Raw genomic sequence first — 18,220 nt, forward strand, 5'->3', positions numbered from 1 at the left:
ACAAGGCTACACTCCATACAAATACTTTCAGAAACGACTTCCTGACACTTAAATCAATATTCGATGTTAACAAATTTCTCTTCTTTAGAAACGCTTTCCTTGCCAGTCTACATTTTATATCCTCTCCACTTTGACCATCATCAGTTATTTTACTCCCTAAATAGCAAAACTCCTTTACTACTTTAAGTGTCTCATTTCCTAATCTAATCCCCTCAGCATCACCCGATTTAATTTGACTACATTCCATTATCCTCGTTTTGCTTTTGTTGATGTTCATCTTATATCCTCCTTTCAAGACACTGTCCATTCCGTTCAACTGCTCTTCCAAGTCCTTTGCTGTCTCTGACAGAATTACAAAGTCATGAGCAAACCTCAAAGCTTTTATTACTTCTCCATTGATTTTAATACCTACTCCGAACTTTTCTTTTGTTTCCTTTATTGCTTGTTCAATATACAGATTGAATAACATCGGGGAGAGGCTAAAACCCTGTCTCACTCCCTTCCCAACCACTGCTTCCCTTTCACACCCCTCGACTCTTATAACTGCCATCTGGTTTCTGTACAAATTGTAAATAGCCTTTCGCTCCCTGTAGTTTACCCCTGCCACCTTCAGAATTTGAAAGAGAGTATTCCAATCAACATTGTCAAATGCTTTCTCTAAGTCTACAAATGCTAGAAACGTAGGTTTGCCTTTCCTTAATCTAGCTTCTAAGATAAGTCGCACGGTCAGTATTGCCCCACGTGTTCCAATATTTCTACGGAATCCAAACGGATCTTCCCCAAGGTTGGCTTCTACTAGTTTTTCCATTCGTCTGTAAAGAATTCGCGTTAGTATTTTGCAGACGTGACTTATTAAACTGATAGTTCGGTAATTTTCACATCTGTCAACACCTGCTTTCTTTGGGATTGGAATTATTATATTCTTCTTGAAGTCTGAGGGTATTTCGCCTGTCTCATACATTTTGCTCACCAGATGGTAGAGTTTTGACAGGGCTGGCTCTCCCAAGGCTGTCAGTAATTCTAATGGAATGTTGTCTACTCCTGGGGCCTTGTTTCGACTTAGGTCTTTCAGTGCTCTATTAAATTCTTTACGCAGTATCATATCTCCCATTTGATCTTCATCTACATCCTCTTCCCTTTCTATAACATTGCCCTCAAGTACATCACCCTTGTATAGTCCCACTATATACTCCTTCCACCTTTCTGCTTTCCCTTCTTTGCTTAGAATTGGGTTTCCATCTGAGCTCTTGATATTCATACAAGTGGTTCTCTTTTCTCCGAAGGTCTCTTTAATTTTCCAGTAGGCCGTATCTATCTTACCCCTAGTGAGATAAGCCTTACATTTGTCCTCTAGCCATCCCTGCTGAGCCATTTTGCATTTCCTGTCGATCTCATTTTTGAGACATTTGTATTCCTTTTTGCCTGCTTCATTTACTGCATTTTTATATTTTCTCCTTTCATCAATTAAATTCAGTATTTCATCTGTCACCCAAGGATTTCTACTAGCCCTCGTCTTTTCACCTACTTGATCCTCTGCTGCCTTCACTACTTCATCCCTCAAAGCTACCCATTCTTCTTCTACTGTATTTCTTTCCCCCTTTCTCGTCAATCGTTCCCTTATGCTCTTCCTGAAACTCTGTACAACCTCTGGTTTAGTCAGTTTATCCAGGTCCCATCTCCTTGAATTCCCACCTTTTTGCAGTTTCCTCAGTTTTAATCTACAGTTCATAACCAATAGATTGTGGTCAGAGTCCACATCTGCCCCTGGAAATGTCTTACAATTTAAACCCTGGTTCCTAAATCTCTGTCTTACCATTATATAACCTATCTGATACCTTCCAGTATCTCCAGGATTCTTCCATGTATACAACCTTCTCTTATGATTCTTGAACAAAGTGTTAGCTATGATTAAGTTGTGCTCTGTGCAAAATTCTACCAGGCGGCTTCCTCTTTCATTTGTTACCCCCAATCCATATTCACCTACTACGTTTCCTTCTCTTCCTTTTCCTACTCTCGAATTCCAGTCACCCATGACTATTAAATTTTCGTCTCCTTTCACTATCTGAATAATTTCTTTTATCTCGTCATACATTTCTTCAATTTCTTCGTCACCTGCAGAGCTAGTTGGCATATAGACTTTTACTACTGTCGTAGGTGTGGGCTTTGTGTCTATCTTGGCCACAATAATGCGTTCACTATGTTTATTGTAGTAGCTTACCCGAACTCCTATTTTTTTATTCATTATTAAATCTACTCCTGCATTACCCGTATTTGATTTTGTATTTATAACCCTGTATTCACCTGACCAAAAGTCTTGTTCCTCCTGCCACCGAACTTCGCTAATTCCCACTATATCTAACTTTAACCTATCCATTTCCCTTTTCAAATTTTCTGATCTACCTGCCGGATTAAGGGATCTGACATTCCACGCTCCGATCCGTAGAATGCCAGTTTTCTTTCTCCTGATAACGACGTCCTCCTGAGTAGTCCCCGTCTGGAGATCCAAATGGGGGACTATTTTACCTCCGGAATATTTTACCCAAGAGGACGCCATCATCATTTATCCATACAGTAAAGCTGCATGCCCTTGGGAAAAATTACGGCTGTAGTTTCACCTTGCTTTCAGCCGTTCGCAGTACCAGCACAGCAAGGCCGTTTTGGTTAATGTTACAAGGCCAGATCAGTCAATCATCCAGACTGTTGCCCCTGCAACTACTGAAGAGGCTGCTGCCCCTCTTCAGGAACCATACATTTGTCTGGCCTCTCAACAGATACCCCTCCGTTGTGGTTGCACCTACGGTACGGCTATCTGTATCGCTGAGGCACGCAAGCCTCCCCACCAACGGCAATGTCTATGGTTCATGGGGGGACAGAGAGGAGTCCCAACTGACGTAAGAGAAGACAGCTAACAACAGGGACGTGGAGAAAGGGCTAAAAAAAAGACACCATACAGAAACGGATGTCCAAAACTAAAAATTAAATGGCCTTCGACATACTGCTGTGGCAGATAAAAAGTAAGACGCAGTCGACAGCCCGCTTATCATTTGCTAAAACGGCCAATAACTGAGTCGCCAAAACCAAACGGGAACGTAAAAGGTTAAAAAATGGACTTTCCATCAGGAAGTGACGGACACTTAAAACTTGAGTGCAATGTGTACAAAGTGGTGGGGTAGCGCCACTTAGCAAATGACGATGGCTAAAAAGGCAGTAGCCAATACTCAGCTGACTTAAATAACCTCCTCCTGGCAGGAGGGCCGAGAAGAGGTCGTCCAAGCCACCGGGAGAGGCTTAATAAGCCAGAGCTTATTCCCATGAAGATAGGACCATTGGCGATGCCAAAGGGACACCACCTCCTGACAGACAGCAACACAGAGATCAAAGGGAATATAGGTACTCGCAGGTTGAGAAAGGAGGACTGCAGCTTTGGCAGCAGCGTCAGCAACCTCGTCTCCTGGCAGTCCAACATGACCAGGAACCTACGGAAACATCTGACTGGCTCCACCAAGAGTGAGCAGATGAAAGTTTTCCTGGGCTCACTGTACTAAGGGATGGGCGGTGTACAGTGCACATAGACTTTGTAGGGTGCTGAGTGAGTCCGAGCACACTGAAGAGTGTGCTGGAAGCTGATATCAAAAGACACGGGTGCCAATGACAAAGGCACACCCGATCCCAAGGTCAGTATGAGAGCCATCAGTGTACACATAGGTACTATCGCAAAGTTCCATGTGAAGGTCATGAAACTTAAGGCGATAGACAGAAGCTGGAGTAGTGTCCTTAGAAAGGGAATGAAGGCCAAGGTTAGCATGGGCCGCTTCACGAAGCCGAGGTGGTGAAGGGTTCACGCACAATGGGAAAGGTGCAGATAGTGTCAAGTTAAGCTGCTGTAGCAAGTGCTGAAAGCAGACTCCGAGAGGTAACAGAGGAGGAGGACAAGCCCCATACTGATGATCAAAGGGATCATCAAAAACGGAGACACAGGATGGGTGACCATGAATGGCAGACAAACGGCATGCATATCTGCTGAGGAGAAAGTCACGGCAGTAGGACAGTGGTAGTTCAGCAGCTTCAGCATACAGACTCTCAATTGGGCTGGTGTAAAAGTCACCCATGGCCAAACAAATGTCACAATGGTGGATAGTGTTGAGACAGTGTAAGAGGGATGGGCGTGGAGACGCATAAACATAGCAGGATTTTCCACTGCTCCACTCAATTTCAGTTCCTGTCTCATACACTACGGACTGGACACTACTTTAGTGCCACTAGCAGCCTTTACATGCGACCAAAATTTCTTTGGGTTTCGTGAAAGATCATTTGACAATAGTCTGCAATGGTAATCACTTAAGGTCTCGTGCAACACTCTCTCGACAGCCAAACATGTTCCATTGTGCATATCTCTACCTATAGCCCTATGCTTTGTTTTACCCCTATTATGTAGTAATCTGTTTCTTTAGAAGTTTCTTCACAGTGACTGTATACCATGGAGGGTCACTTCCCATCATGCAGGGCCAACTATTCTTTTAAACTTGAGCTGTAGTTTGTCTACATGCTCCTGTCCTGTGCTGAAAGTTTCAAGTTCATCATACATTTCTGGTTTCACTGACACTCCAGCATCTTATTGCACTTTGACTAGGTCACTAAATCATCCAATCTTAACCCCACAGAAAATGTCCGAGGCTATCTGGAACAGTGGATGAAACATAGGAATCAATATCCCTGCAGCTTGATAGTGCTAAGGATCCAGTCAACTGGTTTCAGCTGGATATGACATACCTGAAGAAACTTGTGGATTCTCTTCATCATTATATTGAGTCTTCTATCAATGCTAGATGTGCTGTTACATAGCTTAGTATGATGTCTCCCAGGGTTGACCTTTTTTTTCCCAGTGTTCTTACTCTAGTTACAAACTATTATGTAATTTTACTGCTGATTTCTCTGTAGGGCGTATTTCTGAACCACAATTATGTGGTGTATTGCGGAAATAAAATCCAGTCACAAAACTAAAACAGGAGTGAGACCTCACGGCACAGAAACAGTAATGCCAGATACATGTGATCTTGCAAGGAAAAAAATGAGAAAAGCTGCATTATACGTCTAATTTGAATGCTACTAAGAAGCATATTTCCAACCACGTAATACCTCATATGTACATCAGATTTGAAAAATTAGATAAAAAATTTAAAAAATCTTGACTTAAAAACTCCGGCTTACACAGAGGTTTATCAGTTATCTTTCTTCCTGCGAACCAGTCACAACTGGACCAGGAAAAATGAGGAGTGATTGTGGCTAGACAAAGTACATTCCACCTCACACTATAAAGTGGCTCACTGAGTACAGATGTAGATTCCATAAGATAATAAAAGACTGATAGGCACTGTAATGGAAGGTTAGAAGATGACATTCGAAAAAATGTAAGAACAGTATGGATACAATGGTGTGCTTTTGACGGTTCAGCCAAGTTGTCAAATCTACATGGCCAGCAGTGGATGTCAAATGACCGATGATTAGTACAACTACCTTTCCTTTGTAACTTATTTAGTAAAACATTTCTATTTCAACTATGTACTAACTCACCTCATCTGAATCACTGTTATGATGTTCCAATACCGCGCAGGAATTAATCTCACTTTATTCTGACTCTCAATGCTTACAACTGTAATATAATGACTTCAAAGAGCTTGTATGAAGAGAGAAGAAAAGAATGAGTATGAATCAAAGATTTTCTTCCCTCAATAAATGCAGTACACTACAGGTGGCTCTGACAATGTCCTTCGTTTTGGTGGCTTCTCTTCTGCTGCTGCTGCACACAATGTGCTGTATAGATCAACACAAAGATTCAGTCTTAACAACAAGCCACAGCAGCTTTCTGGATGAAATTGCCCATTCAGCAATTTAGTGTGCACCAGAATGAGCTTTTGATGCAGATTAAAACCAAATAAAACAGACTTAAAACTTTAGGAATATATAATGATCCCTGTATGGTTAATGATATAATTTCAATAAAATGGGAAAATTGGAGACGAATGCCTGAGGCTGAAGCCACGAGTCGCTATTCAACATTACAAAATCAGTCCGAGAAATTTTACATAAGAAAGATCAGACAATGTAGGATATGAAAACTTATTTCAACACAGGCCTATTCACTGATTCAGTGAAGAGTTTCACAGTATTTTCAATTTGATGGAGAAATTGTTACTGTGAAAGCCCTGTCGATTAATCATGTTTCTCAACACTACATTGTATCTTAATAACATAGATGTAGCAACTTCCCCTACAACACATTAACTGCAAGCTCTTTCTGCATAGATATTTGTTTGCACAAAATAACTCCCGGGCTGAGAGTCCGCAGTTTATGAATTAATACATTGCCTGATGTTTTATCTCCCAAATACAGGAGACCCCTTTGAGGTAAAAAGCAACTAACTAATGATAGTTGTGTAGAATATCAAATAACCAAACACAATTATACTATATTGTGAAGAAAGATCACCATATAGGTGAAAATATAGAATTTCGCCAACACCGACACTGAAGAGCATGTGATAACAATACAACAGAATAAAACATTCTCTATTGAATACATGGACGTCTGTCAAATTTTAATGTCCCACTGAAAACTGTGTGTCAGCTTTACCAGGCTGGATTGGGGAAGTGATGGCTCACAGCTTTGCTACCAGTATTGCGGACACAAATAGTTGGTGCAGTCAACCTGTCCAATCAAGGCTTAGCTACAAGTCTGTGAAGGTTCAGACAAAGATTTCTCGGTAGTTCACAATGGGTAAAATTCACTGTTATAGAGAATCAGAAAATAATGTTTAGTGGGAGTTAGGAGCACATCACAAGCATTTCAGTTAAACTAAGATTTGGACAGCTGTCCATACGCATAATTCTTGAGGGAGCAAAAAAAATTGCACTCAAAAGCAAAGCCACTGCACAAGCAGATGTAGTTGACCAAAGAGAAAATGTGGAAAAGACTAGTCAATTTCATCTTGAGGAAATGGTTGTGGCTGTCAGTTACAAATAAGGCTACTATGGCACATGACATATTGGAAATCCCTAGATTGTTTATCATAACTAGCCATATTGTATGGAAGGAACTCTGAACAAGTTACAAGGTTTAAAAGCAAGTTTCCTAGAATAAATTTCTTACATATACTATTACATTTATCAGCCGTTAGTGATTTACATCTTTAAAATATGTTCTCAATCAAAAGTGACTGCCCATGTTTCAATATTAATGTTTTCTACTTTTGCAATGGGTCACATACTAGTTACCAAAATGGCGTTCACAAAATTTCCACTGTTTTCACAATATGTAACTTGTTTACAGTACAGTTAAGGGAAAAAATGATCAAACTACGATCTGTCAAGCATTGTGCGCGACACCAGTAGGAACAGACAAGTACAGTTAATAATTCTTTTAGCCATAAACAAGATAAAAAGACTAGATGTGCTATTTCTCTCTATAGGCAGCGTACATTTAGTGTATACTGTACTGACATAAAAAGAAATTAAAATGTTTCCACAAATATCTACAGTTACAACACTTTAAATTTTATGAATTCAAATAGTGTATTGTGGGACTTTATTGACCAGACTAACAACAGCAAATATTCAACACTACATTGAATTAATAATGGGTAGTTTCTTCACTCAAGGAATTAATCTTAAAACAATGCTTCTAACTCACAGTTATTTTCATGTTTATTTTTATTGTTTCCCCCTCCTTGAAGCGAAGGTCTAATTCTTGTTTTGGATCTTCTTTCTCCTTCTCAATTTCTTCTGATTTTTTTAGCCATTTGAAATGATCCTGTAGAGCAACATTCATATCAAAGCTGTCAGATCTGTCACTAAATCCGAGTCCGATAAAAGCTGCCCTTCCTGTGCAAAAGGAAAATCAGTTACAGTACTTCCAAACGCAAATAAATACTGCTAATAAACGAATGTTATTTTCGTAACCTACCGCTGTCATCTTGAATTCTAATGACAAAGTAGCGTGAAGAATCTGAAACAGCCTCTATTGCAATTCCAGGATAAGCATCAATGGGGCATTTTGCGAATAATTCGCCTGTATTTTTATCTTCCAGCTTCAAAATACAATCATTTCCTTTCGACACCAATCTCATACGACCTGTCCATTGAGGCTCATTTAGATTCCAGTCAGCTGCCCTAGATGAATAAAGTATGTTAGGGTGTTCGAAGCAAATCATACCATACACGTAATAAATATTTTACTACTAATTTCAATAACAATAAATCTATAACTTGTCTGTCAATCCCATTAAGTTTGATTCTTACACATACCATTCCATAGTATTAAACATAGCGAATATTAAAACTACAGTAAGTTTTCTCTAGTTTATCCATTTTGAACTGACACAGCTACGAACAGCTCACAAAGAATTTGGTGAATGATTTTAAGAGATGCGCATTAATCATAACATACAGTATTACCTGTAACCTCTATTTGTTGTCCTTGGAGGCAACTTATACACAAAAACTTCTGACTTAACTAACAATACGCTTTCGTATGTATCCATTATATACAGACTCTCCAACACATACACAATACTTCGTATCACTGACGAAGCTTCATAGCTCGCACAGGCGTATCGGAATTTTCAAATATCTTTGCTTATGACGTTGATCTGTCAGACGCGTTTCTCCCAAAGATCACCAACCACAACTCATCAGCAAAGGAAAGGAGTGAAAGAAGCTATACTAAATTACTGCGCGAAAGGTAATTACATGAATAACTCCACGTGCATCTGTTGTATACTAGTACTGTATTGACCTCTAACTTCTCATTTTCCTCCACTGATAAAGGAAAATACGTCTTTTATTTATTTTCTTGCAACAGAAGCAGGGCAGTACAGTACTGCATATAAGCCTAACCAGTTGAGAGCCAAGCACATTTCCGTTCGGAACCGGTGTTTCATTATCTGCGATTCCCCATCTGTAACCACAAGAACCAATCACAAGGAAGCAGGTTCAGCTGGTAGTAATCAACAATGTTGTACGGAAGTTGCTCCCTGTCTCGTCGTAAACTAGTAATAGCATTAGAAGAGTAGTATGCAGTAATACATGTTGTGGTCTTCAGTTTTAAGACTTGTTTGATGCAGCTCTCTATGCTAGTCTGTATGTAATATAGTACAAATTAGAAGCAAATAAAGAAGACTCCGACTTATGATTGTTTTTAAATAATTAGAGATAATGTATGCGGCACTACCAAACGATCGATCACTGTTGGTTAACCACATTTCACCAGAATATATTATAATGTTTCAGAAATAATTTGCAGCATTTGTATTCTGTTTAGCAATCAGAAGATGCTTCCATTATGTCTCCCACTCACAATAGCATTAGAGCATATGTGCTTCCATAACAATTTGGCATTAATCCATAACTCACGAGGTGTTGTCTCTCAGACCACACGAAAATTTCGAACACGCTCTCCAAGGTAAATTGCGGCAGAGTGCTTCTATATCTCACCTACACTCCTTAAATTGACAACTCAACAATGTTTTATTGTGGGTTCCATTGCCTTCTTTGTTTGTCACTGACATGTGTTGGGGTCTCTCAACTGCACCTCGTGAATCGTACATTCTTATTTTCTAAGTATAGCACAAAACGTATTTGTGGGTGGGTGTCAATTTTAACAGTCCTAAGTTTGATGAAATTGTTAGTTGGTGTATAGAAAAACATGCCAGTGATATAGATAAAGAAAGAGACGAAGGAATCAAAGTTTTTGCAATAGCAAGTGATCAGTTCTACTGACAAACAGAAGTATGATTCAAAGGAAGAACTCCTGGACAGTTGTGCTGGGCACCACCCTGTTTCTCCAATAAAATACTTGAAGTTTTAGTTAATATCAAATGCGTTTTGAGCTGTGACAAAGGAAAATGTAAATGCCAGCAGTGAATATCAGTTTTGGAGATTTTCTTTTTGTTGTATCTTGTGGAGTTCTTATGTACAAGTTTAGGCTCTGGAATTTAGTTGTATGTGAAAATTTCTTGCCACAAAGACACTATAATTTTGAGAACATAAAATTCAGTTCTCTAACAGTTTCTTGGTTTGCAATATTGAAAAAACTGCATGAAAGTATGTGAATTTGTATGATAAAAAGTATTCAATGCAATAAAATAAATGATGAGTATTTAAGCAACACTGAAATAACTGTAAGAATAGATCTCATATATAACTTAAATATTTTTTTAAATGAATTGTCCCCTAACTCTCAGATTAAACATAGGGGTCCCAGAGACCACACATCACAGTATACATTACGGAAAAGTCACCTGGTAAGTTAATATTAAAACAGTTTGCAAATGAAAGGCTCCTTGTACTTAGTTTCTTTGTATTTATTTTATTTATAAGGTTGAAATTCAATAAAATTTCTGCAACAGAACTGTCATGCAGAAATCTTATGCACAGTAGATCAATCATCAAATTATGTAATTAATCGATTTAGTGTTTCCAAAATTATTTCTGTATGATACGCACGATCCAGAGTACAAAAAAGTGTCAAACAAGGCGTAAACCTTGTAGGAAATATGCGCGAGTCAGAATCAAACAGGCATTACCTTATTTCCCATAATTACAGACAAATGTGTACTTATATATTTTGTATTATTACATGAATAATGAGCGCTGAACAAAATACAGAAAAGTACAGTACATTCTTGCATAATGATGTAAAATATAGTTCAAAATGTTAGAAGAATAATATCCCAGGTCAATCATTCACCCAAAACTGCTCCAGAAAAAATATTATAGATATTTTTGGCTGCATACAATATATGTAATATGATACTAATATCCAGTTACTAGCTATTAGCAGAACACATATGAAACTGGTCTCATAAAGCATAAACAGAACTACACTATCTCTTTTTTAATCTTTGTGTATCCAAACATGTATTAGCTGAGTGGTTTTGAATCTGCTCCTCTTGTTCATAGGTATACAGCCTGCATTACTTAGAAGGAAGTTATGTAGACAGCATTCTGCTTTGATGACAACTTCTTTAGCATCAATTCGTAAGTCTGTTGGTCTTAAAAAATTCGCCACCTCTGAATGAGAATTCTGAGATCATTTACCAGCTCATGCTATGCCCTCCATAGATAGATTTTTATAAAACGATCTCCCATGGCTGCAATTTGGGAAAAGGGCACATTAAATAAATCTGCAATTTAAACCTTTCAACATCTATTAACACATGGGGCACACAGAAGCTTGCACCCGCCAACAACTTCAGAGGCAGAATACATTTTCCTGTATAAATCTGCAGAAAATGCAGAATTTTCAAAAATAGCATCTCACTGTGTCTGTTACAGCCCCCCACATCGACAACTAAAAAAGTTATAACCGTGATCAGTGAGTGTAAACAAGGCAATTCAAAAAAGTTTTTGAGCAAACAATAACTTGAATTACTCGTTTTAGGACATTTATCCATACATGTTTCCCGCAGTTCCTTGAAACTAATCTCAATTTTCTTCCACTTTTCTTCAGGTGGGTGGAGTAAATACAGTGGCTGTAAAACATTGTATAGTTGTTGACATATGTTTTACAAAATGCTTCAAATGGCTCTGAGCCCTATGGAACTTAACATCTGAAGTCATCATTCCCCTAGAACTTAGAACTACTTAAACCTAACTAACGTAAGGACATCACACACATCCATGCCCGAGGCAGGATTCGAACCTGCGACTGTAGCAGTCACGCGGTTCCGGACTCAAGCGCCTAGAACTGCTCGGCTACCACGGCTGGGTCATATGTTTTACACTATGCTGGAGGTATTTGTTCTTCATACACAATAGGAGAGAGCATCTGTTTGGTGTGAATCGCAAGTAGTCAAATATCTCAAATGAGATATACTTTCTATAAACTACTATAATTACATCACTTTAAATAAATACAGCAATTGATCTATATTTTGATTGATAGGTGAGGCTGCAAAGGAAATGTGGAAAAACTAAAGAGACCCCTGTACTAAACACCCAAAGCTTGTAAGAGGAAGTACATGTTCAGAAATAAATACCAGGATTAGCCATCGACTGGCACTTGGAAATTCTTTGCGACACACTTTCCCATCAAACAACATCATCTAATGTCGAAGTGATAGCAGAGTTACTGCCTTATGACACAGAGTGCGAGGATGACACATCCAGTCCTTCTGAAGTGCAAAACATACGACAATAAAGCTGAAGCAAAAGGACATAAACAAAGTCTTACCTGCAGTTTTAAGTTATCTACAGGACAAGGAATTTAAGAAGACACCAAAGCGCAACCATGTAGATAGTTTTCTTTCTGAGCTATGCACATACTTTAAAACGTTTCCATCTCATACACAAATGATTTTAAAAATGAAATTTTCTCAGTTCTTTGGAGAGGCAGAACTCTACCCATTAGATAAGACATCAAGGGTACAATCTCCTGTGACCACTGCATCAGAGCAATCAGTCCACATGAATACTGTTGCTGAAATATCTAATGATATGAACTTTGTATGTGTACCTTCAGAACTTACATCAGTGAGACAATTGTATGAGTTAGCACAACATCATTTTAAATGAATGAGCTGGCAGCAGAAAAAGAAATAATTGTATTTGAACAATTGACAGGAGTTATGATTTGTTGGCTGCTTTTGTGTAATACTCACATTAAATTTTTCATTAATAATTTATTTTATTATTTAGTCATAGACTCATTCTGCAACATTGTGAGCGAAAAGTATTGCTCATCTTTTCCACTCACTGTCGAAATTTTTATATTTGAGTGTTGGCTCTTATCCCAGCAGCAGTTCTCACTGAATCAGCCAAAAGGAAAGATGTTTAGTTAGAGTCTGGATACACATAATGTGTTATTTGTTTTGAAATATCATAGTATTAATGACAGGTTTTGTATTGTTGTGGCTGAATTTTATTTGCAGTTCATAGTATTAACTAGAATTGTGATATAGAGCTGTAAGTGATATGTCTCATAGGCTTAAAACATGTAGTTACAAAAACAATAGCTGAAACGATAAAATGAATGAAAATATAATGTGCTAACCTTAAACAAACTGACAGTCTTTCCTGCTACCCAATCGGCTTCCTCCATTTTGTTGCAATTTTTGCAGTACCTGGTTCAATAAAGTTGTAAAATGATTATGTTCAGTGGGTGGAGAGGTTCGGTTGGTGAGGCAAAATTACTGGGTCAAAAAGGATTTAAATAATAATAATAACAATAAATTTAAACTTGGTTTCAACAAAAAATTATCTCTTCTATTTTCTCCTTGTTTTCTTTGCAATTATGCTACTAATATCTGGAACAAGGGATTGGCTGACATCAATTTTTATGTTCAAATGTGTTTGAATTCCTAAAGGACCAAACTGCTTAGGTCATCAGTCCATAGACTTACACACTACTTAAACTAACTTACGCTAAGAACAACACACACACACCCATGTCCAAGGGAGGACTCGAACCTCCAGCAGGAGGGGAAACACATTCCGTGACACGACACCTCAAACCACGCAGCCTAAACCACATGGCAGCAATTTTTACAGCTTTTTAAAATTAGAATCATAAATACTTGCATGCACTCTAGCTTTCATGCAAGACAAAACAGAAAAAAAGTCTTTCAGATATGCATATCGAACCAAACATAAAAATAATCTTTGGCAATTCTCCATGCAGGTCAGAAAATTCTTCTTTCTACAAATTCTGGTAGAATTCGAGCAAACTTATGGTTCTGGAAAATAAATCCTTTCGGTGATCATTGGTCTGCAAGTTGATTAGTTCAAAACGTAAGTCAGGAGGTACACTTCCAATTGCTATCCAAAAGGGCCTTACAAATACATCAGGTACTGACTACAAATGAGTACTTTCCTGTACCAAAGACAAAAACAAATGTTAATAATTTGGAAGTAATGTATAAAGTTGCTTTGAAGAACTAAATGGTGATATGTTTTAATAAGTAGGTACTGTGTTCTATTGTTTTTAATGTAATGGCGCACTCCTACCTTTAACAAAATCGACTCTATTTTGCTGTTAGTGACATATCAATACATTACCTAGAATTGTTCACTAAACTCATTTTCAAAGGATTGTAGCACCTTGAGTACTTTTCAAAGTGCTCTCCTTCCCACAGAGACGTTATCAAACAAAACTGTAGTTCCATTTTGAATAAAGTACTATTATAAAAAGATGTCATAGTAAAGGTAAAATTTATATATCGCTTACCTAGCTTAGGGAAATGTTGTGTACTTTTCTCTGAAAGGTTGTTTTTGAAGAGATGAAGTTTACAGTGGAATACTTTTACTTTGCCAACCATATTGTTTATGAGATTTTTTTATTTTTGTAGTTTCAACTTCGACAATTTAGGATGTCTGCTAAAAATCCTAAAAACCGGTTTCTCATTCAAGGTGATGTAAAAGTGGCTCTGGACATCCTTTGTCTCCCAAAAGCTGAGCCACTAAATGACATAGTCGAAAAACTCGGGATATCACTTTTCCTTTGCTCAACCACTGTACCTCAGCATGTTAGAGGATATCTGGACACCCCTGTTCGAATGAAAGGAAAAATACTTTAAACTCATAATGTATGAGCCTGTGAGAGCGAATATAGTTGATAATATGCATCACTACAACTTTTGATCAACGGGTATTTTGACATGCAAAACAACAAACAAAGATAAATGTTACACTTTTCCTTCACAAGGCCAACAAACACTTTAGTTAACTGCTCATTGATGGTGTTAGCAGTGTGGCAATGGGGTTTCTGGGACAGTTGTAATTTATTCAAGAAGGTGGACCCTCATTCTCTGGGAAATCCCCAGCCCATCGGAGGGTCCCTCTCACCTCCCCCTGTGAGAAATCCCCAGTCCTCCTCACCCCTTACTCTCTAAAAATTGCAGGAAATTCAAAAATCGATGCAAAATTCAAATTTTTGTTGTTAATTCGAAGTTTGGTGTAAATTCAAACGCTAATTACATTGCAATGTAGAGGATATGATAATAATAATAGTAATGATAATAATAATAATAATAATAATATATTCTTTAGTTACAAAAATTCAACTTGCATATCACTGGTGTGGAAGGATGTAAGGTACTGTCTCTATTGCATCACTTTGGAATATTGGCACAGTCTAACTATGACACCACAATCCAAGATGGCTGACCCAAAATACAGGCACAGTCCAACTTCCCTCCTCCTATTGGCAGGAAATTAAAAAACTGGACTGAAATTAAAAAACCATAGAGAAAATTCCCTCTAGCTGTGAAGCATGGGAGATGGGGAGGAGTGGTTGCCATTGGTCAAGCACTGGAGAGCAGCTCTAGTAAGTTTCGTCAATAGCTGCTGGATGTAGAGAGGATCGCCATTAGTCTGGTCCTAGAGAGTTGCTCCAGCCAATGGCCCTACATGAGTGGGATGGGTGACAACAATAGGATAGTGGACTATTACTTAGGTGGAGGAGAGAAGCCTGCGGCCGACCTACAGGTAAATAGGTATTAGGAGGGGTATGCGGATGGGTAACAATATTAGGAAAGTGACCCACATCCTTTACTAAAATGGTGAGGCCAAGGTAGGTGAGGGTGGGGGAGAGGCGGACAAGATGGCCGCAGATGGTAAGGGAGAAATCAAGGAGCCAGAAGGAGCGAGTGGTATGACCTACAAAGATCGCCTGGGTCTTGGAAGAATTGATTTTCAGGAGCCACTGGTTACACCATGTAGCAAAACGGTCAAGCTGATTCTGGAGAAGACGTTGGGACCATTAAAGGGTAGGAGCGAGGGCAAGGAAGGTGGTATCATCAGCATACTGCAGGAGGTGTACTGGAGGGGGGGGGTGTTCGGGCATATCGGCCATGTACAGGAGGTAGAGGAGAGGGTAGAGTACACAGCCCTGGGGCACACGCAGTACTAGCTAGAGATCCCTGGCATTATATAGAGGTGGCCTAGCAATAGCATTTGGGAATGAAACAAGTTTATACCTATTTACAAGTCGCAAGTCGCTTTCTAAGATCAGAAATGTGGGAAATATATTGCACGATCTCAAGACAAAAACCTAGCCAGTCACCTGCATTCTAGTCCAGCACCATCTAGCGAGTGTGTTGTGTACCTGAAGAGATGGCGCCTTTCTTTGCACCCTCCGGTCGCGAGAGGCTAAACTGTCGCATCCGTTCGTCAAACTCCTTGTGACCATATCTGTCATTGGGCTCAGATGGGCCTTGCTAATTTCTACCACACTGCGATACAAGCAGAACGTAGAGTTTTAACTGCAATGCAGTTTCCGACATAGACTCCCCAATTTTAAAAATCCATTTTATCCTCTTCAGGACAGGGAGGTTCTTGTCCATACACCTCGAATTTCTCATGTGAAATCTAGATTCCTCCCTTTTATGTGTGTTACTGTCGAAGACAGAAGAAATTGGAGTGTACAAACGTTTTCACATCTCTAAAGTAACGTTTTTAGTGTGCAAATCCTGTACAACATTATGACATAGGCTATATGTCCTCTAAGTACTCTCTCATCCAGTATAAAAGTCTGTTTTTATCAGCTTAATATCTGTTACGTCCTGCATCACAGGACTAGAATATTAAACTCGTTTTCGTCTGATGACGGAGTGCTAAGAGCATCCTCTACCTCTATCACAGGATACCTCCTCACTATCATTCATCTTTATGTAGTCAAATGCCTTGTCACCAATTAAGTCTCTTAAGATAATCAAATAGCAGCACAGATGAGTTGTAAATATCAGGTGAATCATATCCATCATCACAGGACTTATTTGTAAAGCAAATGCTGCGAACACACACAGTTTGCAGGAAGTTGTTTGTGATTCAGTGAAGCGAGAGTAGATCTACAGCACTGTTTTCTTTAAGATAGTGGTAGCATTGAGATGGAGATGTGCTATTCGTGATTTTGGTCACTTAATTATTCAAAGTTCAATGAAAGTTAATTACAGTATGGTATACCTACTCCAACAGGTTTTGCATGAAATAAATGTGGAATTCAAAGCACACAAAAAACAACTATTTGCGAAATACTATCACATAGTTTTCAAATGTCGGTCAGTGCTATTTAACATAGTGATGCTGTGTATGGTACTCCCTCACTCCATTAACAAATATTCTATCAAAACTAGAATCTTCCACGCTATTTACGTGCATATAGGCTCCACTCTGATTTCTAAATATAATCTGCTTAGGATGAAAATACAGCTCACCCAGCAAAGCAATGGAATCAGATCTCTGTAACACGGTTGCCAAGCGAGTATCAGTGACACTGTGTAGGGTATTCCCTCCACCCATTAACAAACGTTCAATTAAAACTAGTCTTCCATGTCATATTCATGTATACAGACCTCATTCCAATTCCGAAATGTAATTTGCCTACGAAGGAAAAGATACCCAGTAATCCTATCGTCGACTGAAATCAGATGCTGGTAACGCATGCCAGGCCTATTAAAGTACAGTGACGCTGGTATAGGGTACTCCCATCCATAACTGACGAAGGTTCCTTGAAAATTACAGTTTTCTTTACCATAAACACCCCAAACTGATTTTTGAAATGTACTTCCATATCGCTAGCATTTAGGCATGATAAGACTTGAACAGTCGATTTCTAATGCTATAAATCAGAGCTTAAAAACCAGGTACTTTCTAGCAGGGGAAGATGAAAACGTTTCTCCCAAGCGTTATGTAGTCACACATATCCGTTCTGATTATCTATAGTCTTCTATAAAAGGTCATTCCAATACTTTATTTTCTCTTGGGAGCGCAGCATTGTCGATGTCTTATAATGACATAATAAGATAAAAGATGGTAATGTACCAGAATGCTGCTATAATTGTTAATTGCTAGACGTTTCATGCTAGCAATAGGCCTATTTCGGTATTATCGCCATCTTCATGCTACCTGCAACTAAATACGCTTTGTTACAAGACAGCAACAGCTCCACGATGAAATATGGAAGGAAGTACTAGCATACAATAAAACAAAATTGGTATTATTTATAATGTTACAACTTTTAACAAAGTGCATTTGGTTGCAGATAGCCTGAAGATGGCAATAATGGCTAAATAGGCCTATTGCAAATGTAAAACGTCTATCAGTTAACAATTATAGCAGCATTCTGGTACATTACTGTCTTTTACTATATTATGTCATTATACTAGTACAGACTGAAGGTCCATTTCAACATCAACCAGTTCTGCTTTAGACAGATATTTTTTATATT

The 18,220-nt window shown here is 38.6% G+C and overlaps 1 protein-coding gene and 1 pseudogene across 1 annotated transcript in view; one reads left to right on the top strand and one right to left on the bottom strand.

The window, feature by feature from the left end:
- Positions 1-8,610, bottom strand: part of LOC126251611 (NECAP-like protein CG9132) — a 34,510-nt gene extending 25,900 nt beyond the window's left edge. Inside the window, exons 1-3 of the mRNA XM_049952151.1 lie at positions 8,452-8,610; positions 7,961-8,166; positions 7,688-7,878 (exon numbers count right to left, since the gene is read on the bottom strand). Coding sequence (XP_049808108.1) covers positions 7,688-7,878; positions 7,961-8,166; positions 8,452-8,537 — 483 coding nt within the window. The 5' untranslated portion in view covers positions 8,538-8,610. The remainder of the gene's footprint in view (positions 1-7,687; positions 7,879-7,960; positions 8,167-8,451) is intronic.
- A 7,879-nt stretch (positions 8,611-16,489) lies between these two features.
- On the top strand, positions 16,490-16,661 carry LOC126254352 (U2 spliceosomal RNA; annotated as a pseudogene).
- The last annotated feature ends 1,559 nt before the right edge of the window (positions 16,662-18,220 follow it).

Source organism: Schistocerca nitens, chromosome 4 (assembly GCF_023898315.1).
Source record: "Schistocerca nitens isolate TAMUIC-IGC-003100 chromosome 4, iqSchNite1.1, whole genome shotgun sequence".
Classification (NCBI taxonomy): Eukaryota; Metazoa; Arthropoda; class Insecta; order Orthoptera; family Acrididae; genus Schistocerca; species Schistocerca nitens.